The sequence below is a fragment of the Calidris pugnax genome, unplaced genomic scaffold, assembly GCF_001431845.1.
Source record: "Calidris pugnax isolate Ruff unplaced genomic scaffold, ASM143184v1 scaffold18, whole genome shotgun sequence".
Classification (NCBI taxonomy): domain Eukaryota; kingdom Metazoa; phylum Chordata; class Aves; order Charadriiformes; family Scolopacidae; genus Calidris; species Calidris pugnax.
This window is the reverse complement of record NW_015090812.1, coordinates 15,129,979-15,141,515: the sequence shown is the minus strand read 5'-3', so window position 1 is coordinate 15,141,515 and position 11,537 is coordinate 15,129,979. Positions and strand designations below refer to the sequence as shown.

General features: G+C 39.2%; 1 protein-coding gene across 1 annotated transcript in view; it reads right to left on the bottom strand.

The window, feature by feature from the left end:
- Position 1: 1 nt before the first annotated feature.
- LMO4 (LIM domain only 4) overlaps positions 2-11,537 on the bottom strand; it is a 14,774-nt gene continuing 3,238 nt past the window's right edge. Inside the window, exons 2-4 of the mRNA XM_014939302.1 lie at positions 4,925-5,021; positions 4,409-4,564; positions 2-282 (exon numbers count right to left, since the gene is read on the bottom strand). Coding sequence (XP_014794788.1) covers positions 274-282; positions 4,409-4,564; positions 4,925-5,021 — 262 coding nt within the window. The 3' untranslated portion in view covers positions 2-273. The remainder of the gene's footprint in view (positions 283-4,408; positions 4,565-4,924; positions 5,022-11,537) is intronic.

The window sequence follows — 11,537 nt, the reverse complement described above, 5'->3', positions numbered from 1 at the left end:
GCCCGCCCCCCCCAAGATGTCCTCCGGTGGATCTTTTTTCATTTTCTCTAGTCTCCCATTAGCCCAGGTTCATGGAGTCCTTAATGTTCATATTCAGTCATTTTAATACACCAATAAATGTGGGAAGGGCAATCAAGAATAAAGAAGGTGCAATGGTATGGAGCTGGCATTGATGCTAGCTACAAAGGTGACTTGTCTACTTGGAGACATGGGATCCATCTGTGATGAACAAAATTTGAGATGAAGGCACGCATTCTGCATTACTCTGACCTTTTAGCAGACCTGTAAGAAATAAAAATGGGTATCTTAGCTAGAATACTAAATGTGAGATAGGAAACTACAACATGACTGCTTTTGTCTTTTCCTTATTCACTAATCTCTTTTTTATTAGATTACTTTCCAACTGTGACTTGATTAAGGCTTTCTACACTATCCATTCATACTGCTAATGTTTCAACTTCAAATAGCAAAAAGCAAACATTTTCTGCAGTTTCACTACTAAAAAGAGCACACAGAAAAAAAAAAAGCGAGACGACAACAATAAATAAGTGTACTTTCTGGTAACAAATCGTACAGTGAATAAGGTGGTTTTTCTGGGCCCCTTTTAAAAGGGAAGAAACATTATGCCATGCCTTTGAAGAAGCCAGTAATATGATCTTATAATTGGAAGAAATAGTGTGTAAAGCAAATAAGAAGTACAGCCAATATCCTCCCAAGGCAACTTTGGTTAATATGCTGCATTGCACAAGAGCTAAATATAGATATTTCAGGATTTTTCCCCCCATTTAAAATTCCTCATCTGGTGTGTTAGTTAATGTTACATAAACATTTTAATACATGAAGTCAAACATGTGCTTTCACACTGGTGTTAATGAATTGTGATAATTAAAAGTGTCTAACTCAATAAAAATCTAAACTTTCATGGATAAAACAGAAATGATCATCCATAGTCTTCAAATACAATCTGTTTGCAATTACCAAAATGAAATAATATATATTAGATTTTTATGGTTTTTAAATGACATTTTGCGCTTCCCAGGAAGTTCTTTTTTCACCCTTTCTCTAAGTTACTAAAAGCCTGAGGTCTATTAGTAACTGCAACCCCCCACTTTCAAGCTAATTAAAGTAGTAGAGGCTTGGAGGTTTAATTCCCCAGAGCTGAAGCTCAGTGTGAGAAAGGTAATTTGTCTGTCCAGAACAAAGATTAGGGAGCAGCCAGCAAGCATAGTTAATAAATGAGCATCAAATATCTTCTACTATGGACACAGACAACACCAATTATGTAACTACAAGGGAATTGTTGAGTGATATGTAAACTAGAAGATTTTTAAGATCTTCTCCGAGAGATGTAATCTAACTCATACTTTATTTAAAAGTATAGAAGCTGAAGACAAGCGTTTGCTACGAACATTGCCAACCGGTGGAAAATTTACACTTTGAGTAGGTGGTGATACCGCTGCAGACAAGAAATACTACAATACAGCCCCTTCACAGGAACCGGCACGCGGGACATCACCAGCGGAGCGTTTGCGTTCTGCAGGCAAGCAGCATTGAGTTTAGAGAATACAGGGTTGGGGGTTTGTTTCTATGTTTTTTCAAACTAGGTAGCAAGTGATGGAAAGTTATAATTTACACGCGTGAACTGCCTCAGGGAGGCAAAAGGCAGGAATGGCCAACATCGCTGCTTTTGCCTCCTTAAAAAGGAAAGGAAGTTTTTAAGCAAAGTTAGGTCATGCAGCTCTTTCTGCCTGCACCGATGGCCAACAGCTATTAACCTGGAAACTATATGAAGACAACAGTGAGTTCCTGTCACCTTCACACACGCAACAAAAACGGGTTTTAGTGCTGGAAGTACATTTCAATCTCTTCAGTTTAATAAAAAACCCTGTGAATATTCTGCTATGTCTATAATCTCTAGTGGTAAAATAACCTGGAGACTGATTGATCTTTAATGTTTAATAAAGAGTATCTGTTACAGCCAAATCTGTCATAGTGGAAGAACATTTTTAATTAGTGGCCCTAAAACACACAGCTTTCTGGAAAACATCTCTGATGTAAACATCTTTAGACTGTTAAAATGCCAACAGACAAAACGCGACTCATTTGGCACCTGCCCCTGTAGCTTCCAAAACTCCAGAAACCTGATAAATCTATGAATTATCGACTTGTCTCCTCAGCTGTATTTCAGTTTTCTGGGGTTCTCGTGCTCTGCAATTCTCCTTTGAAAACTGGTAGGAGAACTTAGACTGTTTTCTAGAGAGATTATAGTATAATGAAAAAAATTCTCCAAACTATAATCTCTCCCCTCAGTTTTCTCACTAATACCTCTTCATCTGCCTCATCTTTGACTGTAGCAATGCGGTTAATAGCTGGTGACAGGCACTAATAAAAACCTGTTCTCACTATTTTCTCTGCATTTAGCTTCTACCAGGTGTCTACAGTCGTGAGCTCTGCAAGCCCAGGCCAATTTTACTTCTCTTTTCCATGTTCTGTGTTCCTCATCATGTCTCCTGCTTTTATTGCAACTAAATCATTTTTACGTTTTGCTACGGCATAGTAAGAAACTATGATAAAACTAAATGACAATTTAGACACCTATTTGAAGTTACATTAAACTTTACATTCCTAGAAGACAAGTGGATAAACCACTCTCTCAGAATGGTAAACCTTTTACTGCAGTGTATAAAGATGAATGGTTTTACCTATATTTTGAAATGGGATACCTACAAATATTCATTTAACAGATTCACTGCTAGTCAGTCTATATTACAGATTTGTTTCATTAAAATTCACAACAGTATAAATCTATGAATCTTTAACTGTATTTGTACTTCCTTGAGAAGAGGCTGCACGTTCTCCTCCAATCTTAATTATCTTTGTTCTGCCTAACTACATAGGACTTTTGTACTCAACTATCATCACCTCGATTGACAAATTAAGTAAATAAAAGAGGTCTATGTTTTATTTTGATGTAATTACATTCCCTATGTAAGACTTGAAAGAATACTTAAAATTAATCAGTAAATTTATGCATGGGAAAAAAAGCAAACACATACTGAAAAGCAGCAACACAACAAAAAAAATCATGGAAATTGAAAACCAGTTTGTGTTTTCTTGCCCGTATTTCTCCACTAAGTAAAAGCACTAAATTTTTTTCTGTACATTACAGAATAGATCAGCCTAGCATTTGCCCTGGATTTTTTTTTAATCTTCCAAATTCCTATTTGCAGATAAATGTTATTTTTTGTGATCCTTACAGACATTAATGAAGTTCCTATTGTAAATCTATAAAGAATTACCAACTGAAGTGTGCACTTTTTGTTTCATTGCAATAACTCAGTGCTATGTGATTGCCTGGGTTAATGATGAAAAAGTCAAATATACTATCAGAGCTGATGGAAAAATCTATCACCAATCTGAAATTAAAATTCATCTGTGGTCAATAAGATTTAATATCCATGCAAGTGGCGCTGTAAAGAGTAAATGAATCAATGTCATCAATACATAATCAGTATGAAATATGATGTGAATAAAATTATGTGCAAGAGTCATACATTCACTCTTTTCTGGACCAGGGTGGAATGAACAGTCTCTTAACTCAAGGTTGACAGTAATTGTTACAAATTAGGCACAGCAGTTATCAAAATGCACTCACTTGCATAGCTTTAGGACTTATTAAGGAGATTAAAATAGATCTAAAACTATCTAGTTTCAGAGTTACAGGACAACTGTTGATCAGAATTTTTTTTCTCTTCTTCTCCTCTATATGATTTGTACAGTCATTATTTACTCATTTAGCTAGAAACCAAGAGCTATCAACCACAGAGATATACAATCTCTAGTTGAGCTATTAGTGTTATGGAGCGATAAGAAAATAGCACTTTGGTTTTTAAATCTGAGTTCTGTCATACAAAACAGACAAGAAAATACTTCTGAAAGAGTACCCCAGCATGCTTCCTCAACTAAAACCTTAATATTAAAGTGAAACACATTGCTTTAGTTCAGGAACCTTCTCTTCACAAGACATTTATTTCCATATTAAAGGACCTAATTTTCCTCTCACAGAAACCTGCTCTCGATTGTAGCCCTTAATTTCAAGATTATAAAATAAAATACTTCTCTTTGTTCAGAGTTTATATTAATGCATGCTCTCCATTTAGCTTTGTACATAAGGAGTTCGACAGCTGTACAGATGCACATGCCCAAACCAAAATAAACTGACTCACCCTACGTGTCATATTTGAAACATTAGTATTTTCTCTCCATACCCCATGCCTAAGTTATTTAAGGTAAGTTCAGTTACTTAAAGGTCTCCTTGCAGGGGTGGGGAACGTCCGCTATTAGAAGGAAAAGAAATTGATCTTCATTTAGCTCTAACAAAGCTTATTAGTAATTGTTGAGTATTCACCTTCTGGTCTGGCAGTAGTGGATTACTCTGAAGTGAATTCAAATGGCCATTGATGAGAGCTGTAGGTCTATCATGTTCACAAAATAAACTGCCATTGATGTAGTGAAACCGATCTCCGGGGACCAGGCGATTCCGGCAGGTAGAGCATGTAAAACACTGGAAAAGGAAAGAGACAGCGAGTGAAACTACAGCACAAATTAAGTATGCTGCAGGTTTGAAAATTACACTTCAGAGACTGCGAGTAGAGTTGAGATATGGAGCTGCTTGGTTTCTAGTATCTCCAAATATGGCATTAGTCTTACCTGTTGGGACTATACAGTACATAACTCAAGTATAGTTTTACCGATTACGAGGGAACAAAGCTACACACTAAGGGAAGCATTATAACATATACTCATATTTCTAGTTATTGTTTTGCATTTCCTCCATAAGCAGATGCAGATTTTTATACTAAAGAAGCAGGGCAGTACTAATCAGCTACTGAAAAAAAAAAAGTACATAGAAAAAATCCCTCACCTTAAGATGATAGACGTTGCCCTGCGCCCTCATGACCAGCTCGCTAGCAGGAATGGACTGTCCACAGGCACTGCAAGCACCACTATTTCCAAATAACCTGAAACAGAGGTGATGATCATGAATAATTTAATACACAGGAGGCTCTAAGCATTTTTGTGCATCATCGCAATGGCTTATTACACAACTGTTTTAGACTTCTGACCCCTGTCTTCCAACTCGCTTACGTGTCATAAAATGAAAAAGTATATTTTTGTGTACCAACTGGTAGCTTCACCCTACCTTGGATGTGGTTACACGGGATTTAATCAGAAATATTGACTTACACCTCTAGAAACACAAACAATTCTGTACTACACACATTTTATCAGATTACTGGGTTCATCATAAAAAAAAAGATACAATTCATGACTGGAGTTTAAATGCATTGTGTCCTTGAAATTATATGAAGAACTCTTTTGTACTTTAATCATATCTTGAGATATGAGTCATCAAAAGGGTTAAGAGGATTTGATTGTATATCTAAGAAGACATCATGCTCAGTGTATTGAAACTCCAGTAAACCTCCATCAGTGCAGAGTTTCCATTAGAAACTCTCTGCTATCCAGGTTGATATATAATGTGTATGGGTTAACCTTTTCAATCATGGTGTCAACACTTTAGATTTGCCTCTGCTCATCTCTTTCATCCTAACCTTCTCTCTCTCTTGATAATGAAATGCTTGCTCCAACTTCCCTCTATCTGCTCCTGAGTCCACAATTTAGATTACTTCATCTCTGCTAGCAACAAACTGAATGAAATTTCGATTTGAGCAGAAAGTAATTTACCGGGATCTGGACCCATTTGTCATCATATCTCTCTGGGTGTTTGCTGTATCACTGCAGTTTTCCTATGCAATCAAATGAGACCACAACATCTGCCATTGGGGGGGGGCACACGCAGTGGGGGGAGGGGGAAATAGGCAGAAGAGTGGCGAAGAAAAATATATACATAATTCTTCAAATCCATTTAAAGGCACAACGCATCGATTCAAAATATAATACAATAATGATTATTGAGTTCTACTTTTACAGGCTGCGTTAGCTAGAATTAGAAAACCTTTATTTGCTTTTGCGTGGGTCTCTAATATATACAAATATTTATAAAGACTACCACAATCATTTCACAGTAAAACAGGAAACCGAACTAGCTGGCAGGGTCACAGACCCACTTTTCTGCACGATGTAAAACATAGTAATAGGATTTACAAATTAGCGTATTGGTGTCATAATAAATATTAATATTTGCATCTCCTTCCTGTCCAAATAAAGCCATAAAATTCTGTTTGTGTCAACCTAGGAGACGCATTACAACAGAATACCCGTAATCTGAATGATTGCAGTGTGCCTCTGTATAAAAATAATTGCTTTGAATTTTCAGAATCCGAGCTTGCAGAGGAGGCTTGTCATGTTCAAACTACTAATTTGCTGTCGCCACTTTATTGAAAATAGCCTGTAAGTTGTTATTAAATGTATCGACTGAACGACAGAGAGAGTAGTAAAACTGCCCCTTAAGATGGCTTTTAATAGGAAGCTGAGAAACAAATTTTGCAGCAGCATCGATTTGAAGAGTTCAATCAAAACTCCATTTCAAAACTAATTAGTCTGAGATCCACGACACATTGACACGTTCTTGCAGAATCACAGTGGTTACAAAGGGAAAGCTGAACTAATACATTGTCAGGACCTCCAGCCAAAGGGACTAAACTGTCAGGAAACTAAGGGGCCATTATTAGGGCATCTTCTAAATCAGGACCAGTTCCGAGTAGTTACATGATGCATTGAGATTACTTCCAAAGCTTTACCATACGCATTTCTGTTCCTCCTTTGTTACTAGAAATGAAGTTGGCAAGTAGAAAAGGTGCAGGGGAAGCACTGCGAGAGGAGGCAGCAAGGCACTCGTATGTTTCTGGACCCAAAAATCTGGGGTGAGGGGGTGGCACTGCTGGGTGGGGTGGAGGCAGAAAGGCAAAGTCCTGCAGATGAACAGGGGACGTTACTTGTCTGGGAGAATCTGAAGCCGGTGAGCGGCTCTCGCAGTCCCCGGTCCAATTGCACCACCCAAACGGAAGCGTTTTCGGAACAAGGATCTCATTGCAGTTCTTGTCTTCATTAAGCATTCATTTGTTATACAATTCTCTCTGACTAGAAGTGGTCGTACACCTTGGATGTCTGTGAAATTCTAATAAATGGAGTCAAACTAATCCAGAGGCTTTCCGCACATCTTAGGTTTTCCCTAAGCGTGTTCCCAGAACAGGTCTGTTTTGGGAAGTCACTTCAGCCGAACTGTCTGCTAAAATTCCAAAAAAAATTTACTTGCGAAGTCAGAACACCCTTCCGCTGCTTTGTATTATTTACCAGGAAAATTAACCTTATTTTTCCTTTTCTACTGTGATGAATGGTTTTGTTCTGTAATACCATTAACAGGAAAAAGGCTTTATCTTTTAAAAAAATGTTATTCCTCCTTACCAGTAAAGGAAGTCTTCCACAGTAACTATTCTTTACTGAAAAAGTTGTTTCACATGGTTTCTGAGAGGCTGGAGAGCTAATTATCTAACCAGGGGGACTGTCCAGGACAGTATTTGATTTAAAAGGCTTGAGGCTTTAGGTGCTCAATTAAGTAGCTATCGGTCTCAGACTGGACTTTAATGGGCTCTTTTCTCTTTAACTGCAGCAATGGGTAGAGATACCCCAGGTCAGGCTAATTAAAGCCAGGGGACTCTTTAATTGTGATGACAGAATTGGTTTCAGTTTCCTCTTTGGGTCCTCAGTCCAAGAAGGTCATTAATATTTCAACATTTGGGCAATGCAATCAATCACAAACATCAAGAGGTTCCTTGTATGGACAAGGCAGCTCTTCTACACTTAGCAGCATTTTACTGAGCCACCTTAAATTAACTACTTTGTGGTTCCAACACAGCATTCCCCGCTCCCCCAAACACAGTAATGCTCCTGGGGTGGGGTGGGTTTTTTTGTTTCGGTTTTGGTTTGTTGTTTTTTTAAGACCCTTTCACGAGAGTGGGAATGCGAAGGCAGTAAGGAACCTTTTCAACCCAGTTTCCCCTCTTGCTGCTCAAAATTCAGTATCAGAAGAAACACATCTCTAGCAACTTACACTAACAAACAAAATAAGGCTCCAGTTGTTTCCAAAATCGTGGAGACAGATTTAAGTGCTCCCGTTCTTGCACAACACGGCGCACAATTGTGGCCACAAATATCTATCCGAGCCCTAGCAAAGAGAAACGCACATCCAGACCTACTGATCCAGAAGCCATTGGTGTTTCTCTACATTCCCTATATTTAATCTAAATTCCGCACCAGCTATATTAAATGTAACAAAGAAAGGCAACACAGAAATTACGCCTGGAGCCAAGTCCATTAAAGGTACTTCAGAATAACTAGAGACCAAGCACCTTAAAAGCACCAGAAGCTATTGATACTTAAAAGGGGGGCTGTGCATAATGGCAAGTGCTGCATTAGAGAAGGGGAAGGAAAAAAAAAAAAAAAAAAACCAGCCAAATTACGCTTGGTTAATTCAGAGTAACAGATCTGCCCCCAAGTGAATTGGAGGCCTTGAATTAATTCTGTTATGACAAATCAAGATAAACGTTCCCCCTAAATTGCATGCGATTTAATTAATTTTTGAGATCCTGGTGGTTTTTTTTTTCCTAGCTAATAGTTCACATGCTCCTGTGCTGTCATTGTGCTTGAGTGGGCAGACTTCAAAGTGATATTAAATAACCAACTATTAGATTTACCTAGCACGTCCTATTGGAAAAGTGCCATTTAATTACCTAGCCTGTTCAATTAAAGGGACAGCATTCCCTGAATATAGCAGCTTGCCGCTGATTACCAGGGAAATGAACTCGCTGCCTGCCGGCCCCCTCCCCTCCCGGCGCGGCGCACACTGCGGCTGCGGGCGGGGCGCCCCGCGGAAGCCATAAAATTCTGTTTGTGTCAACCTAGGAGACGCATTACAACAGAATACCCGTAATCTGAATGATTGCAGTGTGCCTCTGTATAAAAATAATTGCTTTGAATTTTCAGAATCCGAGCTTGCAGAGGAGGCTTGTCATGTTCAAACTACTAATTTGCTGTCGCCACTTTATTGAAAATAGCCTGTAAGTTGTTATTAAATGTATCGACTGAACGACAGAGAGAGTAGTAAAACTGCCCCTTAAGATGGCTTTTAATAGGAAGCTGAGAAACAAATTTTGCAGCAGCATCGATTTGAAGAGTTCAATCAAAACTCCATTTCAAAACTAATTAGTCTGAGATCCACGACACATTGACACGTTCTTGCAGAATCACAGTGGTTACAAAGGGAAAGCTGAACTAATACATTGTCAGGACCTCCAGCCAAAGGGACTAAACTGTCAGGAAACTAAGGGGCCATTATTAGGGCATCTTCTAAATCAGGACCAGTTCCGAGTAGTTACATGATGCATTGAGATTACTTCCAAAGCTTTACCATACGCATTTCTGTTCCTCCTTTGTTACTAGAAATGAAGTTGGCAAGTAGAAAAGGTGCAGGGGAAGCACTGCGAGAGGAGGCAGCAAGGCACTCGTATGTTTCTGGACCCAAAAATCTGGGGTGAGGGGGTGGCACTGCTGGGTGGGGTGGAGGCAGAAAGGCAAAGTCCTGCAGATGAACAGGGGACGTTACTTGTCTGGGAGAATCTGAAGCCGGTGAGCGGCTCTCGCAGTCCCCGGTCCAATTGCACCACCCAAACGGAAGCGTTTTCGGAACAAGGATCTCATTGCAGTTCTTGTCTTCATTAAGCATTCATTTGTTATACAATTCTCTCTGACTAGAAGTGGTCGTACACCTTGGATGTCTGTGAAATTCTAATAAATGGAGTCAAACTAATCCAGAGGCTTTCCGCACATCTTAGGTTTTCCCTAAGCGTGTTCCCAGAACAGGTCTGTTTTGGGAAGTCACTTCAGCCGAACTGTCTGCTAAAATTCCAAAAAAAATTTACTTGCGAAGTCAGAACACCCTTCCGCTGCTTTGTATTATTTACCAGGAAAATTAACCTTATTTTTCCTTTTCTACTGTGATGAATGGTTTTGTTCTGTAATACCATTAACAGGAAAAAGGCTTTATCTTTTAAAAAAATGTTATTCCTCCTTACCAGTAAAGGAAGTCTTCCACAGTAACTATTCTTTACTGAAAAAGTTGTTTCACATGGTTTCTGAGAGGCTGGAGAGCTAATTATCTAACCAGGGGGACTGTCCAGGACAGTATTTGATTTAAAAGGCTTGAGGCTTTAGGTGCTCAATTAAGTAGCTATCGGTCTCAGACTGGACTTTAATGGGCTCTTTTCTCTTTAACTGCAGCAATGGGTAGAGATACCCCAGGTCAGGCTAATTAAAGCCAGGGGACTCTTTAATTGTGATGACAGAATTGGTTTCAGTTTCCTCTTTGGGTCCTCAGTCCAAGAAGGTCATTAATATTTCAACATTTGGGCAATGCAATCAATCACAAACATCAAGAGGTTCCTTGTATGGACAAGGCAGCTCTTCTACACTTAGCAGCATTTTACTGAGCCACCTTAAATTAACTACTTTGTGGTTCCAACACAGCATTCCCCGCTCCCCCAAACACAGTAATGCTCCTGGGGTGGGGTGGGTTTTTTTGTTTCGGTTTTGGTTTGTTGTTTTTTTAAGACCCTTTCACGAGAGTGGGAATGCGAAGGCAGTAAGGAACCTTTTCAACCCAGTTTCCCCTCTTGCTGCTCAAAATTCAGTATCAGAAGAAACACATCTCTAGCAACTTACACTAACAAACAAAATAAGGCTCCAGTTGTTTCCAAAATCGTGGAGACAGATTTAAGTGCTCCCGTTCTTGCACAACACGGCGCACAATTGTGGCCACAAATATCTATCCGAGCCCTAGCAAAGAGAAACGCACATCCAGACCTACTGATCCAGAAGCCATTGGTGTTTCTCTACATTCCCTATATTTAATCTAAATTCCGCACCAGCTATATTAAATGTAACAAAGAAAGGCAACACAGAAATTACGCCTGGAGCCAAGTCCATTAAAGGTACTTCAGAATAACTAGAGACCAAGCACCTTAAAAGCACCAGAAGCTATTGATACTTAAAAGGGGGGCTGTGCATAATGGCAAGTGCTGCATTAGAGAAGGGGAAGGAAAAAAAAAAAAAAAAACCAGCCAAATTACGCTTGGTTAATTCAGAGTAACAGATCTGCCCCCAAGTGAATTGGAGGCCTTGAATTAATTCTGTTATGACAAATCAAGATAAACGTTCCCCCTAAATTGCATGCGATTTAATTAATTTTTGAGATCCTGGTGTTTTTTTTTTTCCTAGCTAATAGTTCACATGCTCCTGTGCTGTCATTGTGCTTGAGTGGGCAGACTTCAAAGTGATATTAAATAACCAACTATTAGATTTACCTAGCACGTCCTATTGGAAAAGTGCCATTTAATTACCTAGCCTGTTCAATTAAAGGGACAGCATTCCCTGAATATAGCAGCTTGCCGCTGATTACCAGGGAAATGAACTCGCTGCCTGCCGGCCCCCTCCCCTCCCGGCGCGGCGCACACTGCGGC